Source organism: Dipodomys merriami, unplaced genomic scaffold (genome assembly GCF_024711535.1).
Source record: "Dipodomys merriami isolate MVZ:Mamm:240054 unplaced genomic scaffold, mDipMer1.0.p SCAF_9, whole genome shotgun sequence".
NCBI lineage: Eukaryota > Metazoa > Chordata > Mammalia > Rodentia > Heteromyidae > Dipodomys > Dipodomys merriami.
Genome location: NW_027206512.1, coordinates 6344987 through 6371528, shown reverse-complemented (window position 1 = coordinate 6371528; position 26542 = coordinate 6344987). Strand labels below are relative to the sequence as shown.

The 26542-nt window shown below is 39.5% G+C and overlaps 1 protein-coding gene across 6 annotated transcripts in view; it reads left to right on the top strand.

The window, feature by feature from the left end:
* Positions 1–26542, top strand: part of Rxfp1 (relaxin family peptide receptor 1) — a 132612-nt gene that overhangs the window by 7560 nt on the left and 98510 nt on the right. For 5 of the 6 annotated variants that reach the window (XM_070012298.1, XM_070012299.1, XM_070012296.1 and 2 more), the window contains exon 2: positions 19419–19657. The exons of the other annotated variant lie outside the window; for it this stretch is intronic. In XM_070012298.1, coding sequence (XP_069868399.1) covers positions 19600–19657 — 58 coding nt within the window. In that variant the 5' untranslated portion in view covers positions 19419–19599. The remainder of the gene's footprint in view (positions 1–19418; positions 19658–26542) is intronic. 6 annotated transcript variants of the gene reach the window in all.

Genomic DNA, 26542 nt, shown 5'->3' with positions numbered 1-26542 from the left:
TCTTTAAGTCTTTAGCCCACTTACTTATTGGGCAGTTATTTCTTTGAGGATTTGTTGTTGAGGGATTTAATTTTTTTGAGTTCCAGGTATATTTTAGATATGAGGCTCTTGTCCATTTTATGTCTTGTGAAGATCTTCTCCCAATCCATAGGCTTCCTATTGATCTTGCTAGCTATGTCCTTTGACATGCAGAAGCTCTGCAACTTAATGCGACCTTGTTCAACCTTTCTTTGATTTGTTGTGTTTCTGAGACTCTATTAAAAAATTTTGGTCTGTGCCAAGGAACCCTTGAGATTCTCCTATTTTTTCCTGTAATGTTTTCAGGGAGTCTGCTTTTATTTCAAGGTCTTTGATCCATTTGGAGTTGATTCTAATGCAGGGTGATATATAAGGATCTAGCTTTAGTTTTCTACAAGTGATTAACCAATTTTGCCAGCACCATTTACTGAAGAGGCTGCCTTTCTTCCATTCTATTTTTTCAGCTCCCTTATCGAAGATTAGGTGGCTGTAAGTCTGTGGGTTCATTTCTGGGTTTTCAATTCTATTCCATTGGTTCTAAGGTCTCTTCTTGTGCCAGTAGCAAACTGTTTTGATTACTATGGCTTTGTAATAGAGTTTGAAATTTGGTATTGATATTCCTCCAGCACTGTTCTTTCTGTTAAGGATCATTTTTATATTCGGAGTCATTTATTGTTCCATGTGAATTTTTGGATTGCCTCTTCTATTTCCTTGAAGAATGAGGTTGGAATATTGATAGGTATCGCATTGAATTTGTAGATAGCCTTGGGAAATATTGTCATTTTCACGATGTTGATCCTTCCAATCCAGGAGCATGGGAGGTTTTTCCACTTTCTAAGTTCTGTTTTGATTTCCTTTTTCAGGTTTCAAAGTTTTCATCATAGAGGTCCTTCACTTCTTTGGTTAAGTTAATTCCTAGGTATTTTTTTTTGTGGGGTATTACGAATGGAGTTGCTTTTCTGACTTCAGCTGTGCTCTTATACCCTGCTACTTTGCCAAAGTTTTGAATCAGCTTGAGTAATTTGGGAGTGGAGTCCATGGGATTCTTTAAATACAAGATCATGTCATCTGCAAAGAGGGAGTTTTACTTCATCTTTCCCTATTTGGATTCCCTTTTTTGCATTTGTCTTATTGCTGTACCTAAGCATTCTAATACTAAATTGAAAAGGAGTAGAGAGAGTTAACATCCTTGTCTCATTCCTGAGTTTAGAGGAAATGGCTTTAGTTTTTCACCATTAAGTATAATGCTGGCTATAGGTTTGTCATATACAGCCTTTATTGTATTGAGGAATGTTCCATGGATTCCTAATTTTTCCAGAGCCTTCATCATAAAGAGGTGTTGGATCTTGTCAAATGCTTTTTCTGCATCTATTGAGATAATCATGTGGTTCTTATCCTTACTCTTGTTGATGTGATGACTTATATTAATAGATTTGCATATAGTAAACCAGCTTTGCATCCCTGAAATGAATCCTATTGGATCATGGTGTATGATTTTTTTAGATGAGTTGTTGAAGCCGATTGGCCAAAATTTTGTTGAAAGTTTTGCATCAATGTCCATCAATGAAATGGGTTCTCTTTCTTTGATGAGTCCCTGCCTGGTTTTGGGATGAGGGTTATGATAGCTTCAAAGAAAGAGTTCGGTAGTGAACTTTCTCTTTCAATTTCATTAAAGAGCTGGAGGAGTATTGGTGTGAGTTCTGCTTTGAAGGCCTTGTAGAATTCCATTGTAATCCATCCAGTCCTGGACTTTTCTTAGCTGGGAGGTCTCTTATTGCTGTTTCTATTTCAATGCTTGATATGGGCCTGTTAAATTGGCTTAACTCATCTGGGTTTAGTTTTTGCATGTCGATATTTGCTAGGAAATCATCCATTTCTTCCAGGTTCTCAAACTTATTAGCATAAAGGTTTGCGAAGTCTTCCCTTATAATGTTCTGGATCTTGGTTGTTTCTGTGTTGATGTTTCCATTCTCATCTCTGAGTTTGTCTATTTAGGTGTGTTCTCTTCTTTTTCTGATAAGATTTGCTAAGAGGTCTGTCAATTTTGTTAGTTTTTTTTTCAAAGAACCAACTCTTTGTTTTGTTGATTCTTTCTATTTTTTGGGGGGGGATTCTAATTCATTTAATTCTGATTTAATTTTAATTATTTCTTTCAATCTACTGGATTGGGGTTTATCTTGCTGCTCTTTTTCTTTTTTTTTTTTTTTTTTTGGCGGGGGGGGGGGGGAGGAGGTCCAGTCATGGGGCCTGAACTCTGGGCCTGGGCTCTGTCCCTCAGCTCTTCAGCTCAAGGCTAGCACTCTATCCCTTGAGCCATAGCACCACTTCTGGCTTTTTTCTTTTTGCTTATGTGGTGCTGAGGAATCGAACCCAGGGCCTCATGCATGCAAGGCAAGCACTCTACCACTGAGCCACTTTCCCAGTCCCCTTGCAGCTCTTTTCCAAGGAGATTCAGATGTCTCATTAAATTTGTAGGAACTCAGAGCTATAAACTTGCCTCTGAGTACTGCCTTTGCTGTGTCCCAGAGGAGCTGGTAATTAGTGTGTTCATTTTTGTTGAAACTGAGAACATTTGAATATCCTTTCTATTCTCTTCCATGACCCACTGTTGAGTCAACAGTATGTTGTTCAGCCTCCATGTGTTATAGGGCTTTCTTTGGTGGCTTTTGGTGTTGAGTTCTAATTTTGTTTCCTGGTGTTCTGAGAGAATGAAGGGCATAACTTCAATGTTTCTGAATTTGGACAAGTTTGCTTTGTGGCCTAAAATGTGGTCTATTTTAGAAAATGTTCCATGTGCTGCTGAGAAAAACGTGTATTCTGATGTTGCTGGATGAAATATTCGGTAGATATCTGTTAAATCTAGTTTATGCAGTGTTTAGATCTGCAGTTTCTCTGTTGAGTTTTTGCCGAGTTTATCTATCTAATGGGGATAGTGGTGGTGTGTTAAAATCCCCAACAATTAATGTCTTTGGATCTATGTGGGATTTAAGGGAAAGTAGTGTTTCTTGGATTTGGTTATTTGGTGAATATTTAGAATTGTAATATCTTTCTGAAGGAGAGATCCCTTAATCAATATGTAGTGACCTTCTTTATCTTTTCTGACTAATTAAATTTGAAGTCTATTTTATCTGATATTAGGATTGCAACTCCCACCTGTTTATGGGGACTGTTTGCGTGGTAGATTTTATTCCAGCCTTTCACTTTCAAGATATATTTGTTTTTCTGGGCAAAATGTGACTCTTGAAGGCAGCAGATAGAAGGATCTTGATTTTTAATCCAGCTAGACAATCTATGTCGCTTAATTGGAAAGTTAAGTCCATTAATGTTGAGAGTTAGGACTGAGAGGTGTTTGGTAGTTCCTGCCATGTTATCCACCTTCTTTGGGGCTGTGACAGCTGGGTTCTTCATATGGTTCTTGGATTCTCAGTTTGGGTGCAGTTTCTTGGCCTTTATTGTGGTCTTGTTGGTTTTCTATGTGTAGGACATCTTTAAGTATCTTTTGTAGGGCTGGTTTGGCAGAGACATATTGTTTCAGTTTTTCTTTGCAATGGAAGGTTTTTATTTGACCTTCTGTTATAAAGGAGAGTTTAGCTGAGTATGGTATTCTTGGTTGATAGTTGTTTGTCTTTAGGGCATGGCATATATCATTCCATGTTCTTTTTGCTTTAATTGTCTCTGCTGAGAAATATGAGGCTATTCTTATAGATGATTGATCTTTTCTTCTTGAAAGCTTTACGGATCCTTTCCTTGGTCTGTAGAAGATAATGTGACAGTGGGATGTCCTGTTCTGGTCTGGTCTATTTGGGGTTCTAAAAGCTTCTTGTATCTGAATAGGCCTATCTTTTTGCATGTTTGGGAAGTTCTTTGCTAGGATCCTGTTAAAGAAATTTCCTAGACTGTTAACTTCTGTCTCTAGGTGCTCCTCTACAGCCATTATCCTCAGATTAGGCCTTCTGATGGTGTCTTCCAAATGTTTAATAGATCTATCATATTTCTTGGATTTGTCTTGGATAGTTGTATGTTCTTTCTCTATAATATCTAGGCTGTCTTCAATCCCCGAGATTTGATCTTCTACTGTCAAGACTTTCTACTTTGTTTTTATTTCCTTTCCTTCGAATTGGTCAGCTTTGATGGCTTCAAATTCTTTGTTGGAACTTTGTTTTAGAACTTGTATGAACTTCTTTACTTCCTTAATTTGGTGTTCAGTGTTTATTCTCAAATCACTTAGTTGATTAGTTATGGTTTCCTTGGACTCCCCTGTGTCTATAAATAATCTCTTGGTGAAGTCTTTGGTCTGCTTGTGGTGTTTGGTTTTCTTGTGGCTTAATTGGTTTCTTAAATCAGTTTGTTTGAGCAGGCAGACAGCTCTGCCTTACCCAGGACTTTGTGATCTTCCTCCCAGGCTAATTCAGTGGGAGGGAGTTCTGCTTTGAGTAGCACAAAAGAAGGAGATGGCTGTCTCCTCTAGTTTGGAGATGCTGTGATGAGGCTTGGTTCTGGGTAGCGTTGAGGCCTTTCAGCAAACAGTAGCTTTTCACTGAGAAGCTAGCTCCTGAGACACTTGCAGAGCCCAGTCTGGAGCCATTCTCAGGGTTTATGTTTACTGAGTTTCAATTGTTTGTCTAGGCTGCCATAGGGAGGGGCAGCCTCTGGCTCTGTTTACCCAGTGAAGAAAGCCACTCCTCCGTCAGGGTTCTACTCACACCAAATTCTCAGTTCCTGGGCCATCCCTGGTCTGCGATCAGCAGGATAAAGATTTCTGCTCCTTGTCAGTTCTTGCTGGTAGTGAGTAGAATCCGCTCACATGCCGTGTCTGGTGCCTTTGTCCCGGACTTTCTCTGTTGGTATGGTGGCGGTGGCTGCTGCCCCATCCTCCACAGCCACGGCTACCAGCAACTGCTCGGATCTGTCTCCTTGACCAAGCTTCCTGGATTTTCCCTCTCTGGCCACTTGGTGTAATTTTCTAGCCTAAAATTGTTCACTGGAACACTAAAACTGCTTTCTATGTGAGAGCTTGTTTAGCCTCCAGCTTCTCCTCCACCATCTTCCTCCAGTCTCATGAGGGATTTTTTTATGTACTATGTGAAGTTATTGACTCCAAGATATGGAAACAAGAGGGGTTTTTTTATGTACTGTGTAAATTTATTTCTGATATATTCTTTAATGGTAGGATTAACCCTTCTTGAGAAGCAGTTGAGATTTTAAGTAATTTGCTACTTTCTTCAGAGGATGGGCACATACTTGAGTTGAGAAGGCATGCAATTGTAGGAATTATTTCCTTGATTAAAGCTTGAAGTTCTGCTGGTGTCTTTTTTTGGGGGGGTCAGGGGGGATCCAGTAGTGGACCTGAACTCTGGACATGGGCACTGTCCCTCAGCTCTTCAGCTCAAGGCTAGCGCTTTACCACTTGAGCCACTGTGACACTTCCGGCTTTTTTTTCTGCTTATGTGGTGCTGAGGAATCAAACCTAGGGCCTCATGCATGCAAGGCAAGCGCTCTACCACTGAGCCACCTTCCCAGCCCTGCTGGTGTCTTTTAATCATCTTTTTTTCCTGATTCTTATGTAACCAACTGAGGAAAAAATATTATGAAGTTCTGATTTTGCTTCCCAAAGTTTGAGCCCCAATTGCTATCTAGTTAGTTTCCACTTATGTCTCTTAAGTACTTTTGAAATTTAAGTTTCATAAAATCAAACATTTTTCTAGTGTAAGAAAACTTCAGGCTTGCATTGAATACAGTCTTCTTTTACACAAGTAGAAACTATGGCTATGTCCCTTTAATTTTCAGCTGTCTTCTTTGTTCACTGTTAAATGTGAAATTCCAAATTGTATAAGACAATAAAATAAAATGTATAAGACAATAAAACAGGAATTAGGAGAAGGGTAAAATATCACCTTGAAATACAAAGAACCTAGACTGTAGTTTTTTAAGGTTACTCTTTAACAAAATCCTAGCAAGACTTGGCCAATACTCTAAGTTTTTCTCTTATTTGACCAGTAGATAAACACTTCACATTATCTTCACAACCAGAAGGGTAGGGCTCTGGCCCTACAGTCCCCACCTTTAATGAAAGAGGAATTTTAAATGGTCAAGGGTATCAAAATAGCCACTAGATGTCTCCATGGAGGTCATTTCCTCTTAGCACATGCTCCTGCTATTGCCCCAACCATCACATCCCCTCTGAAGATGCAGTATAGGCACAAGATACCTGTGTGCTTCATTTTTCCCATAGCCCTTTCCCCCCATAGAAAGAGATAGCACCTCCCTGTCTTTCTGCCTGTGCTGGTACAGAAGTCAGAGCATTGGAGAAACTGCTTCTAACCTTGCTCAGGTCCCACACACACACACCCACTACACACACACCTTGCATGCTCCACCACACTGTAATTTCCATACAAAAATGATATGATTTCTGATGTCACGGTGAGTGAAACATGTAGTGTATCCTTGCTGTTATGTAAAGGTACACAGGTACTAACAAATAGATCACAAATTTCATACATAAATACCATATTGGTAGAAAACTCCATTATAATGACAAACTGGTTTCTACTTTAGCACATGAGATAAGACTGTCTTTGAACCATTGTGTTTAACAGGCAAATACAATTAAACAATCCTCCACCAGAATTTTCTCATCATCCTCAATTGGTTTTATTTGGGCAGGGGTAGGGGGTGGGGGGTTATTATGTGTTTGTGCAAGAAGGGGATCTGTTTTTGTTTCTTTAGCTTGTGGGTTTTTTGTTTGTTTTGTACCAGTACTGGGGCTTAAACTCCGACCTCATACTCTTGCTTGGCTTTTTCACTCAAAGCTGGCACTCTATCACTTGAGCCATACTTCCACTTCTGGTTTTTTGCTGGGAAGCTGGAGAAAAGAGTCCCATGGTGTTACTTCAGCTTTACACCGTCATCCTCAAATCTCATCATCCTGAATAGTTAGAATTACAGACGTGAAGCTCTGGTGCATGGTTCCCCACCTTCGATTCTGATCCTGCTAGGAGCTCAATTTTCCTCAGGTTCTTCCCCCCCCATGTGCAGGCTGCTTGCTTCCTGGTGATTCCTTATTGCCTTTCCTGGCCCCTAGGCCCAGGTACTGGCTTCCAGTTATCAACTATTGACTCTTTCCCAGTGCTAGATTGCTCCCCTTTCTTAACCATGCTCTTTCCTTTGATCCCATTGTGACTCCTCACAAAATACTCACAAACACAAACTCTCCTCAGTTGATCCCAAATTTTATAGATTAAATATTTACTTTACCCACTTCATCTCCCCAACATTCTTCCACAGAAAAAAGTTAGCTGTTAAACACACATATATAGATCACTCCCTTCTCCCCCATGGTGCAGTCAGCTGTGTTCATAGGCATTTGGGGCTGATTTTCTCAGAATAGAGTAAATTGGTTAAAATACCAGGTCCCCTACAGAATGAAGGAGTTATGTCTCTGTAGTTACAGCCACTTAAAGAGAGGCCTGGATCTACCGGGGAAATCAAGCTGTCCTATACAGCTTTTGTGGACATGCGGGAGGGACAGTACTGGGGCTTGAATTCAGGGTTTTGGTGTTGTCCCTTAGCTTTTTTGCTCAAAACTGGAGCTCTACCACTTGAGCTCCACAGAACCACTTCTGGATTTTTGGTGAGAATCTCATTGACTTTCCTGCACAGGCTGGCTTCAAACCTCAGTTCTCCGATCTCAACCTTCTAATAGCTAAGATTACAAGTGTGAGTCACTGGTTTCCTACAATATTTTTGTCATTTGGCCTCATACTGAAAATATAAACTAATGAAAATAACTGATTAAGTTCTCAGGTGTGTCCAGGACTAGCTTCGGAGAGAATTCAATTCAAAACATCATTACAACCACTCACAGAAGCTCTGATTCTGTCTCTTCTCATCCTTTTTTCTCCTTTGTGGCTTACCTCAGCCACAAAGTTTTAATAAGTTTTCCCAAAGAAGGCTAAAAACTGTTGTCTCATTCTTTGATGGTCCAGATTTACCATGTTTTGCATTCCCAGTTGTGGCTGATTTGTTAAAAAAAAAAAAATGCACACTGCTTCATGGCTTATAAATCTTTCTACTTTCTCACATATTTCAAACTTAGAAAGACATCAGTGAGACACACTGTTAACCTCTTAACCTGTTAAACTCTTAACCTCCATTGAACCTGCCCTTTGTGCTAAGAGCCAAAGAAGTGGCTAGTTTGGATACATTAGACTCAGATGGCAGTTCTGCACTTCAATGCAATCCTTATCCCAACCTTGTAAGCTAGCAGCACAACAATGTACATGCTCTGGAAACAGGCATTGTTTTATTTGTTAAATTTCAGTCACTCTTATGGACAATTGGCCATTTGTCCTCAGTGTTGACCTAAAAAATGTGATTAATTACTTGTTAATGGTGGGGAGGCAGGGACAAATGGACACTGCACTGCTCTGGGGCATCTTTTTTATGTCTCGATGCTAGTGTATATAGCAGATTCCATATTATTTACATGATCCATTACAATCATTAACCAGGAAAAACTGCCCAAAAGAATTAAATAATCTTAGAGTGTTTCTCCCTTTAGGTGTTCATAGTATAAGACAGACAAAATCAAAAGAACACAGCCTAGCATTATTAAATTAAAATGTGTACAGAAAGGCCAAGCCCAAATATTTCACACATTTTATTACTATTATAATCTCTCAACATTTTACTTATGACACAGTTATAATAAATACCAGTAGAGGTAAGTATGAATGGATACATAAATGATTGAATCTGAAACTGAGGAAGAAGAATTGAACTCAACAAAGCACTGTATTATGGGGACAGAAAAAAAGATAGAGGTGCTGAGTAAAAACAGTCTTTGTTGGCAGACAATGCCACTGAGAGATAAGAGAAAAGTTGAGTGAGATCATCCTCCCTAAGATTATCTGGGTAGGTACCCAAACCACACATATATGCTGGTGACAATATTTGTTTGTACAAGTCTCATAAAGCTGCTGTGTGTCATTCTGTCTCCAAATGGATTTATCCAGAGAAATAAAGAATATCCATCATTTTATCTGCACAACTCTATTTCAATATTGAGTGAATTAGCTCTTATCCCCACTACTACCCTATGAGTCCCCTTGAATCTGACTCTTCACACACAGTGTCCAGGTGTGGGCTCATCTCTGCTCTGTTCCACCCAGGTCTTCAACCCCTTGTGATCTTTTCCCTCTTCTCCCAACACTTGCTCCTCTGCTGCCTAGAAGTGCTTTGGAGGCAGTCAATGTTCTACTCCAACTAATTTGTCCCAGGAGAATTCACCTCCCATACACCATCTTATTATTCCCCTCTGAAAGCATAGGGATGAAATTGAAGGAAGGTTAGAAGTACAGAGCCAAGCCAAGTGCCTATAATATAATCTTAGCTATTCAGGAGGCTGTGATCTGGAGAATCATGATTCTGACCCAGCCCAGAGTTTTCAAGAAACTCTATCTCTAATTAATCATCAAAAAGTCAGGCTGGAGTCATGATTCAAATGGTAGAAGGCCAGCCATAAACACCAGCTAAGAGAGTGAGAAGCCCTGTGTTCAAACCCTAGTAGCAGCATGCCTACACAAATGCACACACACACACACACACACACACACACACACACACACACACAGAGGAAGTATTAATATTCTGTGTCCTGACATTAGAAGATAGAAAGTAATGTAATAAACTATTGCTATTAAACACAAACCCCTACTTTAATAGTTCCACTTCACCCTTAGTATTAAACATACCAAAATCAAATACAGTATTTACTATAAAAAAAAGTCTCTGTGTGTGTGTGTGTGTGTGTGTGTGTGTGTGTGTGTGTGTGTGTGTGTGTGTGTGTATGTGTGTGTGTGTCTTCTGGGAGCCACATTCCTCAGATATGCAACATGAACTTTTCCTATGTCTAAATTCAGGGCTCATGACTCCTCCACAAAATGATAGAACATTTAAATTTGCTAATTCAAACTAGCTTGGCTTCAAAATCAAGCTCTACTGCCTTAATACACAATATTTAATCACTTCAAAACCTCACTAACTCAGCTGAGTTTCCCATCTGCCCAACAGCATTTGGATTAGACACAGCTCCAGAGCTGGAGATTAGGAGACTGGTAGAGTGCTGTGCACCCAGGGAGTCCCATGGCTTTGCTGAGGATTGCCTCCTTCCAGCTATGGTGGCTGTGATGCCAACAGAGGCTGTCACTGTTTAGTATTCCCCAAGGATCCAATGTGGATCACCAGCACAGTTCCTCCTAATCTTGACTGCCCAGAGTTGCCTTCACAAACAAGACAGGAAACCCAAGGAGCCCAAGGCTGGCAAAGACTTTGCCTCTTACTCACCCTCTACCAACATTACCTTTCCTTCTCCTACAGATTCACTCTTTCCTTGGGATGCATAACACAGCTTGAGACAAGAATCACTTCTGCTTGAGTATCCCAGGAACTCTTGGAGGTTTCCACATCCTCACTTCCCATAATGAGTGTTAGATCTCAAGGAGACAGGCCCTCTCTCACTAGCAGCTCCCACCTAGTTCAGGAAAATGGTTTCCAGAGTATCCTACATGCTTTTTGATTGGTTCTGGAGTGAATTGTGTCCCCTTGATAATCAAAACTAAGATGATAGGGGATAGAGGTATGACTCAGGTCATAGAGCACTAACCAGTAGGTGAAAGCAAGCATCGGATAAAGAGTTTTGGTCCCAGTCTCAGATCAAAAAAAAAATCTAAGATAATAGAATTATTATATATGTATATGTATGTATGTATGTGTGTCTGCTCTTTAGCTGAGAAAATTATGACTTTCACGCTTTGTAACTCACATTTTTTTCAGGATTTTGGGGTGTGTATGTGTGTGTGTGTGTGTGTGTGTGTGTGTGTGTGTGTGTGTGTGTGAGAGAGAGAGAGAGAGAGATAGAGAGAGAGAGAGAGAGAGAGAGAGAGAGAGAGAGAGAGAGAGAGAGAGAGAGAGAGAGAGAGAGAGAGAGCTGGTCTGGGGCTTGAAACCAACACCCAGGCACTGACCCTGAGGTTTTGCACTCAAGGCTGTCAACCTGCTATCTGAACCACAGCTCTACTTCCCAAGCTCTGTAATGCAAAAGCCAAGAATTTGATTCTTCTACAAAAGATATTTTTGTGCTCAACAGCCAGCCTCTCAGTAATATAGTCCAAATTTGTACATTTACTGGCTGAATAAAAAAAGGGAATACTGCAAAAATTAATTTGGGGATGTATCATAAAACCAGAGGCATATATAAACAAGAATTATAAACAGAAAGCCATAGGAATTTAAAATAATGAAACATTTTAATACAATATGAACTACTGAAATTTTGAAAATGGTATAATATCAGAGAGTTAGCTGTTTCTCACTATAAAAAAAAAAAAGAAAAGAAACTGCTAGAAGAGAATGAAAATTTCAAAACTTGCATAATAGTGAATAGAGGTTGGTGGCTCATACCTATAATCCCAGTACTTATATTCGTTGCTCTGTGATCAAGATTTGCAGAGATATCTATGTGATCATAAAGGACTGTCCCAGAAAGCCTGGTTTCAGATGTAGAAACACTTCATGTGAAGAATTGCATTGATAATACTAAAATAATCGAAACAATGTTTTTAATGAGAAGAAAAATGAGGTAGCAGTGGCTCATGACTGTAACTCTAGCTACTCAGGAGGATGGGATCTGAGGATTGAGGTTCAAAGGCAGCCCAGGCAGAAAAGCCCATGAGACACTTATCTCTGATTAGCCACCAAAAATTCAGAAATGAAATGATGGCTTTTTTTGGTAGACATAGCTACACGTAGTATCTTATCTAAGGCCCTTATAGTGTTGTCATGTTCAGGCTTCTTACAAGGTTTGCTCTCAAAATCTGAACATAGAATGGAGATTTTATTGTTTGATTCTAAAAAGGCTTCACAAAATTATTTCTATCTATGTATGTGTTAAAGGTTTTAGTAACTACCAAAGAGCCAGAAGTGGAGCTATGTTTATCAGGTCTTTTGTGTGCTAGCCTTAAGAACAACAGCTCAGGGACAGAACTTAGGCCCTGAGTTCAAGCCCCAGGACAGGCAAATACACACACACACACACACACACACACATAATGGCTGGGTGCCAAGGGGTCACACCTATAATCTTAGCTGCTCAATTTGAGATGTGAAGGATCTCATTTCAAAGCCAGCAGGGCAGAAAAGTTGATTAGAGTTCATCTCCAAAATAACCAGCAAAGACCAGAGCTGGAAGTATGGCTTAAGTGATAAAATGTCAGCCATGAGCAAAAAACCTGAGCAAGCTTCAAGTCCTAACTTCAAACTCAGAAACTAGGGAAGGAAGGAAGGAAGGGAAAGATAGGGGTTAGAGGGATCAAGAAAATATGGTATATACATACACAATGGAATTCTATGCCTCCATCAGAAAGAATGACATTGCCCCATTTGTTAGGAAATGGAAAGACTTGGAAAAAATTATATTAAGTGAAGTAAGCCAGCCCAAAGAAACATAGGCCCCATGGTTTCCCTTATTTGCAATAACTAGTATATGTCTGAGACAAGCAGAAAAGGTCAGATAAGGGGCTGGGAAGATGGCTCAGTGGTAAAGCACTTGCCTTGCATGCATGAGGCCCTGGGTTCGATTCCTCAGCACCATATAAACAAAAAGAAAAAAGCCGGAAGTGGCGCTGTGGCTCAAGTGGTAGAGTGCTAGCCTTGAGCTGAAAAGCTGAGGGACAGCGCCCAGACCCAGAGTTCAGGCCCCATGACCGGACCCAAAAAAAAAAAAAGAAAAAGAAAAGGTCAGATAAGTTGATGTTAGGTGAAATGAACCCCAAGGTAAGTATTCAAATGTTCTTTTCTTTCATGCGATTGTTTCTAACATATTCATAGATGATTTCTTTGTTGCTTTGTATGTCCTTCCCCCACAATATAACCCCTGCTTTCACTGTATTTGATGTTGGTATAATTTGTGGAGATGTATAATGAGATATACAAATCATTATGTCGAAAACGAACTTTACAACTTTGGTGGGAGGTGGATATAGGGGCGCAGGGGGTGGTGGGAGATGGGAAGGGATAGAAAGGGGAAACAAATAAGGAGGCAACAATGCTTGATAAGAAATATACTCAATATCTTGCCCATGTAATTGTAACTCTTCTGTACGGTATTTTCACAATTTAAAAAAAAAGTCATAATGCCAAAAAAAAAAAAGAAAGAAAGAAAGAAAGATGAGGGTTAGAGGCATGATTCATGTCATGGAGCACCAACCAATGAGTGAAAGGAGTATTAGAGAGAGAGAGACAAAGAGAAAAAAAGAGAACAAAAGGAGAAAGAGAGGAAGGGAAGAAGGAAGAAAGGAAGGAAGGAAGGAAGGAAGGAAGGAAGGAAGGAAGGAAGGAAGGAAGGAAGGAAGGAAGGAAGGAAGGGAGGGAGGGAAGGAGGGAGGGAGGGAGGGAGGGAGGGAGGGAGGGAGGGAAGGAGGGAGGGAAGGAGAGAGGGAGGGAGGGAGGGAAGGAGGGAGGGAAGGAGAGAGGGAGGGAGAGAGGGAGGGAGAAAGGAAGGGAGGGAAAACCTTCATAAATATTTTCTCTTTCCCTAAAACCTATAACACATATGTAGAAAAAATCATTTTGTGAATCTTTGTTGTAATAAAAAGTAAATTCTCGGTTCCACGTTCAGAGTCTGAAAGAAAAATCTTTCAGGAAGGCTGGACACTGTACTGAAGATGCTGTAAAAGTCAAGGCACTGATCAAGTCAACTAGTTCATCAGCTTTTATATTGTTATCCTAGGGTATATGACAGTTTTAATGTATTTAATACCTGATAAGGGCCTGTAGAGCACACAAAATCAATGTGGAATACAATACAGAGATTTTGTTTAACCCCTGACAATAAAAGAACTAGTTTTTCTGACATTGCACTCTAAAAGAACTCATTTTCAAGAATCTCATTCCCAGGGATCTTTCAATCTACTTTGCACTTCACACATTATCTATTTTGCATGTATTATTTATCATTTTCTAACTTGCTGTTTGCTTAGCTGTGTAAAACTTGTGGACACAGTTTGCAAATACAATGATAGATGAAGCATACCAGAAACCATTAACAAAGGCTCAGTCAGTAATGGATAGTAGATAGGCCCAATGGTTCTGTACCACCATTTGAGTAAAATGGGAAGTGCTATCCCCAAGTACACTCTTAAGCAACAAGAAACTTTGCAATATAAAGATGCTAGTAAGAAAGAAGTATTTCATTTTAGCACCAAGAAACATACCACAAATAATTTTTAAATTTGTGTTTATAAGGCCAAAGCTTAATATGTATCAGAAAATAATTCTTTCTTCTTTACTCTATTTACATTTTAACTAATGATACTACTTATATTGGGTTTTGTGCATAGTTGCACTTGTCCTAGGTTTGTAGTATGAGGGTATGTCAAGAGCAAGGCTGGATTGTGCTGAGAGTTGACATTGAAACTGTGTCAGAGAGTTCCTCACTCCCCAGGCACATTTTTGGTTTCTAAAAAAAAAAATTGTCTGGGTGGGTGGCTCATGCTTGTAATCCTAGCTACTTAGGAGGCTGAGATCTGAGAACCATTCAAAGTCAGCCCAGACAGGAAAGTCTGTGAGACTCTTATCTCCAATTAAGTACCCCAAAAAAGTTGGAAGTGGAGCTGTGGTTCTGTGGTAAAGTGGTAGCCTTGAGCACGTGAGCACTTGAGCTCTGGAGCCTTGAGCCTTGGGTACAGGGACAGCATACATGTCAAAGTTCAAACCTCCGGACCAGTACCGCCCCCTCAAATGGAGAATATAAACTGCTCCCCTGCTATTCAACCCTTCAACCTGAGTTAGCAACCACCTTCCTTCACAGGCAAAGAAGAAAGGAACCAAGCCAGCCAGTAGGAATGCCCATTCAAGAGGCTAATATCTGAAGATCATAGTTCTAATCCAACCCAGTCAGGAAAGTCCATGAGACTTTTATCACAATTAACCACAAAAAAATCTGGAAGTGGAGTTGTAGCTCAAATTATAGGAACAGTGCCCAGGCCCTTGGACGAAGCTCCAGTACTAGCATCAAAAGAAAAAAAGTTTGAATATTACTCGATGGATTGTAGTAGAACTTTTAAACAAGTATATTTTCATTGTCTGATTTCTTTTTTTTTTAATATTCCTTCAGGCTGACAAGAGGTAGGAGTAGAAGCAGAGAGTCCAAGTAGGGTGAAAGCAATTCAGAAGCGATGATGGACCTCACTCTGAGAAAAGAAGCAGAAATGAGGAGTTGACCACCTGGGATAGTTGACCACTTGATATAGCTTGTGCAGCACTGCTAGAAGGCTGTAGGTGGGAAGTTAGGAACAATGAGAAGATCATCTCCCACTAAAAGATGAAAGGCTACAAAATTAATTCTAAAAAGAGTAAGCCAAAAGAATTCTTTTCTTTTGCTGGTCCTGAAGTTTGAACTGGGCCCTGTCCCCAAAGTCCTTTTGCACAAGAAAAGCACTGTAACATTTAAGCCACAATGCCACTTCCAGCTTTTTCTGTGATTTAATTGGAGATAAGAGTCTCACAGATTTTCCTGCCCAGCCAGGCTGGCTTTGAAGTGCAATCCCTAGATCTCAATCTCCTAAGTAACACTGGGCTCTAAAGGAATTTTTATGAGAAAATGTAGGGAAAGATCATATAAGCTATGTTTCTTTGCTTAATAATTCAATCATAAAGGAATAGCACCTCCTCTTTCTTAGCAGAAATGTACATCCAAACCTACTGATGCAAAAACAGAGCACAAAATGGAGAAAATGAACCCCTCCCCTGCTATTCAACCATGCAACCGGGGTTACCACTATCTCCCTTCACAGGCTTCACTTTTTCTTTTTCTTTTTTCTCTTTTTGTTGGTCATGAGGCCTGAACTCTGGGCCTGGGCACTGCCACTCAGCTCTTCAGCTCAAGGATAGCACCCTACCACTTGAGCCACTTCCAGATTTTTCTGCTTATGTAGTGCTGAGACATCAAACCCAGGGTCTCATGCATGTGAATCAAGCACTCTACCACTGAGCTAACTTCCCAGACCACAGGCTTTACTCTTAATTTGAAATGGCAGCCTGGACAGAAGCGAAATCTAACAGCCAGCAACACAAACCAGGATGTGGTGATGTTCAGTAAGGGATAATCAGGAAAGGTGTGGATGTGTTCAACAAAAATGAAGAAAAGCATCAACTACTTAATTTGTAAGAAAAGAAAAAGGCATGTGTGGCCTACTTAGTATGAGAGAGGTCAGGGAACACCTAGCACCTGTCAGTATTTAGCTCCTGGTGTTTTCAACCTCATGGATTGGTGATTGGTGGAATGACACAAACTCTGTGAAATATATTTTAATGCACTTGATAGTTACAATAGAACGAATCTGTAAGTTAAGGGCAATGAACTTAAAAAGAAGTGTTATTCACAATTATTCTCTGACTTCACTGAATGACTGTTGTAAGGAGTCTTATCACACATTCATTTCATCTGAATGAAGAGTTACTAATCCCCATGATCCAGAAGAAACTGAGACTTAAAAAAAAACTGTACCAAGCCTACAGTAGCAGGCCTGGGAACTTCTCAGAGTAACATTTCTACCTATACAACTACACTGGGCCTGTGCCAAGAGCCTGTGGTTACAGGTGTATATAGTGTACATTGTCATGTTCTTGTTTGAGGCTCTGGTAATTCCAAGAACTGTTAAAAGTAGGAAAACACAGTATCCAGATTTAAATAGGCTTTTCTGATTTTATTGAATAATAAGTAGCTCTATGGAAAGCTGTGAAATAAAACCCTTGGTAGGTGTCATTAACAAAACTACCAGGAGAATTTTACAAAGCATTCTGGGGATGTGGCTCTAGTAGTAAAGCACCTACTTAGCAAGTAGAAGCCCAGAGTTCAAACCCCAGTACCTCTCCAAAGGAAGCAGCAGTTGCAAACTACAATAGGCCCAATTGTCACTGCCCTGACTGCCCTACAGTTGTTAAGATTTGTGCTTATTCCCAAATAGGTGAGGTCTCCTCATGCACCATGTCCATGGAAGCTTTGTCCAACTCTTGGCCTTTATGTGTCTTTAGCCCTGTGGTTAAAGATTTTTCAAAATTATAGGTTCCAAGTCACAAACACACAGGTCCTGCAAATCACTCTGTATGCTTTATTCTTAGAATCCTTAGAAACCTTAAAGAAACCTTACAACCTATAACACTTATACAATTTCCAGGTAATTTCACACTTACTCAAAAACTGTGGATATAATTCCAAATGCCAGGTGGAAGGAAAGCAAAGATTCTCCAAACATGAATATTTAAATCTGGAGAGTTTATAAGCCATTTTCAGCTATAAGTTAAAAGATTAAAAAATACTTCTCAAACTTATTTTTAGGTTTATTACAAAGCTAATTCAATGATTACCTAGAAGTCTGACATGTGATCTCCCCCACTGCTAACATTTTCCCAAGTTTATAGCTCTTTTCACACTGTACAGACTATGAATTCTTTTCTAGTTATTTTCTCTCCTTTGAACAATTAACATGTGCTTTAGCTTAAAAGTGATTGACAAGAATGTAAAGCAGGCCCTTTGTGGGGGTGGAGGTACCCATGGGAGCAGACAGAAAACATAGAAGGTGAAAAGAGAGTGAAGAAGGGTGAATATGGTCAAAATACACTTGTGAAAATGAAGTGATGAAGCTTGTTGAAATTGGTTTGAGAAAGATAGAGAATAGATGCAGGAGATTGACAGAGAAGGTAAGTCTGATCAAGGTACATCTATTCATATATGGACATGTCAAAATGAAACCCCCTTGTCCAATTAATTGATGCTAATTAAAACATCTTTTAATTACATTTTTTTTTGTCACTTGTGGGGCCTGACCTCTGGGCCTGGGTACTGTCCTCAGTTCTTCAGCTCAAGGCTAAGGCTCTACCACTTGAGCCACAGCACCACTTCCAGCTTTTTCTGCTTATGTGGTGCTGAGGAATTGAACCCAGGGCCTCATGCATGCAAGGCAAGCACTTTACCACTGAGCCACCTTCCAAGCCCTAATCATATTTTCTTAGCCACCATACAATTACCAAATGCAAACAATTTAAACTTGATGAAATAATCCTATCTAGCAAAGAACAGTAGTTCATGCTTGTAATTCCAGCATTCAGGAGACTGAAGCAGAAAGATCATGTATTTAAAACAATATAAAGTGTGCATATATATATATATATATATATATATATGTGTGTGTGTGTGTACATAACATATATAATCCATTGTAAAGTCATATTCACATAATATGTATAATCTATTGTAAAGTCATCTTCATATTTTACTAACTGTCCCAATTCCAGATCACATATAGCATTCGGCAGCCTCGGTGAAGCTGTCTCCTTTAATCAGGAGACAGTCACTGTGAGATTTGTAAAATGGGGACCACTTGTTATAAAAAATAGAATGTGCTTCAATCTTGGTTTGTCTAAGCTAAGCAACTTTATATATCTAAAAATATACCTATTGCAAAAATTGCCATAGAATTGGACAAAAGGCAGGCTGCATGTTGAGATTGGGATCCGATCTTCTGTGACAGCATCTCCTCACATTTGCATCAATTTTTATTTAAAATTATGACTCACTGGTCTTCCTGTTTCCATGTGTCTTCTGGTCTAATTGTTCTGAGCCAGTCTTCAAACAAAAACATTGTAATTGTCTGTCCTGACTAACTTTCAAAGTCATTGCTTTCTTTTCTTTTCTTTTTTTCTTTTTCTTTTCATTTTTGAGGAAGGGCCTCACTATGAAGTTCAGCTTGGCTTCGAACTTGTGATGCTCCTGTCTCTCTTTCCCATGTGGCAGGATTATAGGCATGCACAAGCAAATCTGGCTCAATACTTTCTAAACCCTTACTACTAGTCCCCAGCCCTTGCCTTGCCTTTGCAATCATTTCCAGGGTTCCTGTATCTAGACATATAGTTCTTTTAATCTTCTCCTGGGTAGAGTCCTCATTGTTATTTTCAGCTGTCTCTTCAGATGCATCCTATATGCTGCAAGGAGAAAGATCAAGGAACAGTGGCTTCAACAAACACAATTTTTATTTCAGTCAGGCACAATGGCTCAAGCCTAGATTCCTAGCTACTTGAAAGGCAGGGATCAGGGGATCACAATTCAAGGCTAGACCAGATATATAAGTTTGAGAGACTCCATCTCCCCCAATGGCTGGGTGCAATGATGCATGTATGTTTTCCCAGCTACAAGTGAAACATGATGGTTGAGACATTAATGGAAGTGTTTGATGGCACTGAGCCAGCTCTTTAGGCAAGCCAAGATGTTTCTCTGCTCTTCCATTCTTCCCACACCACCATCTTCTACACATTGTTTTTTACTTTCTATGTGTCTCCTATAGGAAATTATTCCACACATCATGTCCAGCTTCAAAGCAGGAAGAAGGGAAAGAATGACACAGAGCTGAATCCTCTGCCTGTTCCCTTTTGTCAGCAAGGAATAGTTTTTCCAGACCTCCATGGAGAAGAAGGAAGGGTGGAAGGAAGAGAAAGAGAAAGAGGGAAGGAAGATGGAGGAAGAGAATGGGAAGGCAGAGATGGAGAAAGGAAGGAGGAGAAATGAAGTGTTTAAGACAGAGTGGTACCAACATAGTAAAACTATTACACTTTTTAGACTGAACAGAAGACTATGATGGGTGGATAATCAGGAAGAGAGTTTTGTCATCACTTAAGACAGGCTAAATTCCAGAAGTGTCAAATGCTGATGTTTAGTGCATTCATTCAATAAATGTTTATTATCCTAATATGTTTATAACAACTTCTCATACAACCGATGATTATTTATTATCAACTCTCAGAAGCTATGATTCCATGTCTTAAAAATCTAGGCATTGAACAGGGTGCCCATGGCTTACACCTATAATCCTAGCTACTCAGGAGGCTAAGATCTAAGGATAATGGTTCAAAGCCAGCCCGGAAGAAAAGACCACCAGAAAACCGGAAGTAGTGCTGTGGCTCAAGTGGTAGGGCGCTAGGCTTGAGCTGAAGAGCTTAGAGACAGCACCCAGGCCCAGAGTTCAAGCCCCACAATTGACCAAAAAAAAAAAAGAAAGAAAGAAAAGAAATCTAGGCATTGGGTACTTGCCTTGTGTGCATGAGGCCCTGGGTTCAATTCCTCAGCACCACATAAGCAGAAAAAGCCGGAAGGGGCACTGAGGCTCAAGTGGTAGAGCACTAGCCTTGAGCTGAAGAGCTGAGGAACAGGGCCCAGGTCCCAGAGTTCAGGCCCCATAAACAACCAAAAAAAAAAAAATCTAGGCATTAAAAAAAAGAAAAGAAAGAAAAACCTTTTGTCTTTTTCTAAGCCCCCACTCACTTGTCTGCTCATTCATCAACACAGAAGTATGTAAGAATCTGTGTTTGTAGTCACAGTAGGATCAAATAACAGACAAATGAGAATTGGAACCATGAAGCTACACAGGCAGAGAGACTGATGATACAAGTAGTGGCAAGGGAAGAATTGTGAAGAAACACTATTAAAAGCTGAGAGAACTCTAGAGCACAAATCTGTGGCCAAATTATAGAACAAGAATCCCCTGAAATGGTCCTAAAAACATACCTTGTTACCCCCAACTTACAAATGAAAGATTGATATTCAATAGATTTCCAAAGTTTCAGAAGTAAAGCTGAATTTTTTAAATGTTGAGTCAGAGACTACAATATGGAAATTTTTCCAAAATGAGATCTAAGTGGTATAGGTTCTCATTTTGTCATGCTTTTAAGAGATGTGTGAGATGATCCTGCCATTTTTGTCCTTGATTCTATTTATGTGCTGTATTACATTTATTGATTTGTATATGTTGAATAATCCATATATTTCTAGTATGAAACTCAACTTGATCACAATGCATGATCTTTTTACTGCAATGATATTTCAAACTGTGTTTTTGTATTTGATTAAGAAGTATTTTATTGCAAATATTTTATGACTATATTCATCAAAGGACATGATCTGTAATTTTTCTTTGTTGAGTCCTTCTGTAATTTTGGCATCAGTATAATACTGGCCTTAGTAAATAAGATTTGCAAGCCTTCTTTTCCTTTTAATTTCCTGAAATATTTTGAGGAACATTTATGTTTTTTAAAGGTCTGGTAAAGTTAGGCAGTGAATCCATCTAGTCCTGGGCTTTGCTTCATTGGGAGATCCTTTGTTACTGCTTATTTGCAATGTGAGTTACAGTATTGAGAATTTATTTTTTCAGTATATGTTATATTGTTCCTAGCATAGAACTGGCTTTTAGGGTTTTCAAGTCATTTTTTATATTTTAATTGTTATTATAAAGGTGATATCTGGGGGGCCAAATGATATTTTTAAAGAATCAATATACTAGACAAGTACATTTCCCTTGAAATATCATGACCACTAACTCCAATATATTTAACTTTGGACAATTTAATTAAGTTCCCTACATTAAAAAAAATTGGGGCTGCACTAAGGTGTATCATACTTGTTAGGATCTACCACTTTAGCCATATAACCAGCCCAAAATCCTTTTTTCTTTTTGCATAATATGTGAATAATATGATCCTTATAAGGGTTAGCCTATCTTATTCGGAAGTCTAGGATAAACTATATTCTCATTAAAAAGGAGGGAAAGAGAGATGCATAGAAGCATGTCAGTACATGGGCGTTGATCCAGGAGAATGGTGAACACTGACAATGCTTTAGAGTAGGGAGAAGGCTGACTCCTGGGTCTGGGGAGGGGATGAGGCTGGGAGCTAGGTGAAGGGCTGGCTTCAGGCAGGGTCACAGGCAGCTTTTATATAGCAACGGTAAAAAAAGCACAGTGTAGATGAAATCCCCAGGAGATAGTTCGGGACTGTGGGGACTCCTCTAAAGGCCTGAAGTGAGAGTTAGGAGAGAATGAGCTTCTGGTTAGAGAAGGAAGAAATAATTATCTAGGAACTGAGAGAGAATATAGAGGAAGGAACTAAAGAGGGACCAGGGCTGAGTAGCACTAAGGACCCCCTAAGGTGAGAGCCTAGGATTTGAACTTGATCCTTGCTTTTCTCTTGCCACTTCGGCCACATGAGTACAGAACATGGAAAGACTGAGTTAGGTCACTGAAGATGTGTCTGTGGAAATAGAAAAAAAGAGGAATCCTTTCCTGCCCATCATAACAGGTCACTGGCAACATCTCCATAACAGACAGCATCTTGAGAGAAAAGGGACAGCAATGGATTTGGCCAATTTCATGTGGAGCCTTCATATAAAGACATGGGGCCTTCACAAATGAAGACTTAGGGATCCAGGGGTGTTCCCATTGTGATATTTAGGCACAAGGAAATATGGGCAGCATGCACTCATACAATTAGGCAGGAAGAGATAAACTGAAAGGGACAAGCTAAGGTGGAGACCAAGTAAAACCTGGGTGTCCTAATAATAGCATTTGTTCCTCCCAGGCATGAGGCAGGACCCCTCTGTCTGTAATGAAGGTCTTGTTATGTACTTTCAGACAATTATAGGACAGAGGATTTCTTTGTGGCCAGCTCCTCAACAGAAAGAAAAGGATATGTTATAACACTATGTTACATTTTACAGCTAGCACTGGAGGAAAAAGAGATTCTAATTTCAAAGGTCTTCCTAGGGGAAGAAAAATTCCTATTTCCATAACAGACCCACAACTTAGGGAGAATGATGATGAGAGACAGGAAAGCAGAGAAGTTCAGAAGTGTTTTCTTCTGAGGCCTTCACTTTGGGGGATCATTTTCTGAGCTTCAATATGTCTTCTTGCCAAAAGTGAATTATGTTTTAAGTCTGAAAGAAGTAGATTTAAATGCTGTAAAGCCATAAGAGTAGCCATATTCATAAATCTGACTACTCTGCTAGACATCTACTTAGTCATTCAGGAAAGGTTTTCCAGACCCAAGTATTTCAAAACCTCAAATTCTAGTCAAAAATTTTCCTTTCAAAAGACTTGGAAAAAATTATATTACGTGAAGTAAGCCAGGCCCAAAGAAACATAGGTCCCATGGTTTCCCTTATTTGTAATAACTAGTATATGTCTGAGTCAAGCAGAAAAGGTCAGTTAAGTTGATGTTAGGGAAATGAACCCTAAGATATGTATTCAAATGTTTTTTTCTTTCATACGATTGTTTAAGATTATTTCTGTTTCTTTGTATGTCCCTCCCCCATGGTATAACCCCTGCTTTCACTGTATTTGATGTCGGTATAATTTGTGGAGGGGAAGGGAAAAAATAAATCGTTTAAATAGGGATACAAGTGGACCCATTGCAACAACGAGACGTACAAGTCGTTATGTTGAAAACAAACTCTACAACTTTGGTGGGGGGGGGGGATGAGGGAAGGATGGGATGGGAAGGGGAAACAAAGGAGGAGGCTACAATGCTTGATAAGAAATGTACTCATTATCTTGCCCATGTAATTGTAACCCCTCTGTACAGTATTTTCACAATTTAAAAAAATGACAAAAATTTTTTTCCTTTCAATGATATCTTCTTTTAAACATCTGTTGATGTTATTCAAACATTTATGGAACTAATACAAATACTCTGAGAATATTTTGTAGCTGATCAGTTTACTCTGGTCACAAAGTATTTAAATTATCTATCTAAGTTTTCAAAACCTCCACAGATTATCTCAGTAACTTCATTCATTGTTTAATGATCCTCAGAGTTAAGAAATGTTGGGCTGGGAAGGTGGCTCAGTGGTAGAGCGCTTGCCTTGCATGCTCGAGGCCCTGGGTTCGATTCCTCAGCACCACATAAGCAAAAAGAAAAAAGCCGGAAGTGGCGCTGTGGCTCATAGTGGTAGAGCGCTAGCCTTGAGCTAAAGAGCTGAGGGACAGCGCCCAGGCCCAGAGTTCAGGCCCCACGACCGGATAAAAAAAAAAAAAAAAAAAGAAATGTTTCACTGACTCTATCAGTAATAACTTCCTTGACACTACAGTGCATTCATTACAGTCTCTTTCCCAAGGCACTTGCCAAATACAACCATTTCCACCTGCCAAGAAATCCAGTGGCTGCCCTTGTCCCCCTGTAGAATAATGTCCACACACTTCTTAAAATCAATGACTCAATCCCCATAGAAAGATAAACAGCAGACGATATTAATAACATTACTTTTTCTGTAAATGAGATGGTGTGTTGGCCCACTTCTCTCACTCAAACCACTTTACACAGTTAAACACACTTAACTGTAATATTTTTAAATATTTTTTATATATTGGAGACATTTTTCAATTATTCATTTTCATAAATAGATACATTTTTGACTCTTTTAAGGGGATGAGAAAATTCAAGTTAAATACTGTAATCACAATAGTCTAGTGTGAAGTACCACTGAAAGCCAGCTGCACTTTCATCAGCATTAAGTATGGACTAACTACATACTAAGAGAGCCAAGGCCTCCTCAATGCATATCACCTTGACCCACTAAATTGCTAGAGCTCTGCCAATGTTCATTTCAGTTTAGTAGAGTGGGATTCTAATTTTAGTGAGTTTACTTCTATTGAAATTACTAATTTTCTGGTTCCAGGCCCTTGTGTTGCTTAGTTCATTTTCATCAATGTCCAGTGCAGCTGATGGGACCTTCTGTTGTGTTTTTCCCTGATTCTGTGTCCTCCTCCTAGCTTCCTTCAGATGTGCGCATATGTATGTATATATATATACAATATATGTAGTCAACAACATGGGGTCATTTAGTAATGATACAAAAGGATGAGTGGAGGTCCTTTGTTCCTCAAGTCCTGTTTACTTTGTCATATCTCCTTGCATTTTGGATTTAACATCCACATAATAGGGAGATCATGTGCCATTTATCTCTTTGCTCTTGGATTACCTTGCTCAAAATGATTTTTTCTAGTTCCATCCATTTCCCTTTGAATGCCATTATTTTGTCCTTTCTAATAGCTGTGTAATATTCCACTGTATATAGGTACCACAATTTTTTGATCCATTATTCTGGAGTGGGGCATCTGGGTTGTTTCCATATCTTGGTTATTGTGAACAGTGCTGCAATGAACATGGAGGTGCATGTGTCCTTGTATCTTGACTCCTGTTGCTCAGGGTAGATGCCTAGGAGTGGTATGACTGGGTCATAGGGGAGGTCTATATTTAGCTTTCTGAGGTACCTCCAGACAGCTTTCTAAAGTGGTTGTATTAGTGTACATTCCCACCAACAGTGCAACATGGTTCCTCTTTCTCCACATCCCCTCCAGCACTTGTTGTTGGCTGAATTTAGCATGTGGGCCATTCTGACTGGGGTAAGGTGGTATCTCAGGATTGTTTTATTTGCATTTCCTTTATAGCCAGGGATGACGAACATTTCCTCATGTGTTTCTTTGCCATTTTTATCTCTTCTTCTGAGAAGTCTCTCTTTAGTTCCTTTGTCCTTTTAGTAATTGGTTTGTTAGGTTTGGGAGGGATTCATTTCTTGAATTCCTTGTATACACTGGATAGTACGACTTTGTCAGATATATTGCTGGTAAATACTTTTTCCCAAGTAGTGGGCTGTCTTTCCAGTTTGGTTGCTATATCTTCAGCTGTGCAGAAACTTTTTATTTTAAGGTAGTCCCATTTGTCAAGTCTCTCTCCAATTTGTTGTGACCCCAGGACTCTGTTCAGGCAGTTCCTGCCTGTGCCTATAAGTTCAAGTGTCTCTCCTACTCTGTCCTGCAGTGTCAGAGTTTCAGGCTTGATGTTAAGGCTTTTAATCAATTTTGAGTTGATGTTAGTGCATGGTGACAGGCTGGGGTCCACTTTTAGTTTTCTGCATGTGGCCACCCAGTTTTCCCAGCACCAGTAGTTGAAGAGGCTATGCTTCTTCCACTGTATGTCTTTGGCGCCTTTGTAAAATATGTCAGCTGAATGTAAGTGTGTGGTTTTATTTCTGGATCTTCTAATCTATTCCATGGGTCTTCCGGTCTGTTTTTGTGACAATACCAAGCTGTCCTTGTTATTATGGCTCTATAGTAGAATTTGAAGTCCAGTATCATGATCTCTCACAGGTTGGCTTTCTATTTGGGGGGAGGGGGGGGTGAGAGGGGGATGGGTTTGGTTTGTTTTTTTGTTTTTAGGGGTTTTTTTGCCTATAATTGCTTTGGCTATTCTAGGTCTTTTGTAATTCCATATGAATTTTTGGATTGTTTTCTCTACTTCAGTAAAGTACATCATTGGGACTTTAATGGAAATTGCATTGAATTTGTATATCAATTTTGGTAGTATGGCCATTTTCACTATATTAATTCTGCCCATCCAAGAACATGGAAGATCTTTTCCATTTCCTGGTGTCCTCTATAATTTCTTTCCTTAGGCTTTTATAGTTTTCACTAAATAGTTCCTTTACATCTTTGGTTAGATTACTTCATAAAAAAATTTTTTTGAGGTTATTGTGAATGGGGTTGTTTCTTTGATTTCCCTTTCTGCTTGTATGTTGTTGGTATACAGAAAAGCAACTGATTTCTGTGGGTTAATTTTATATCCTTCCCTATGTGGATCCCTTTAA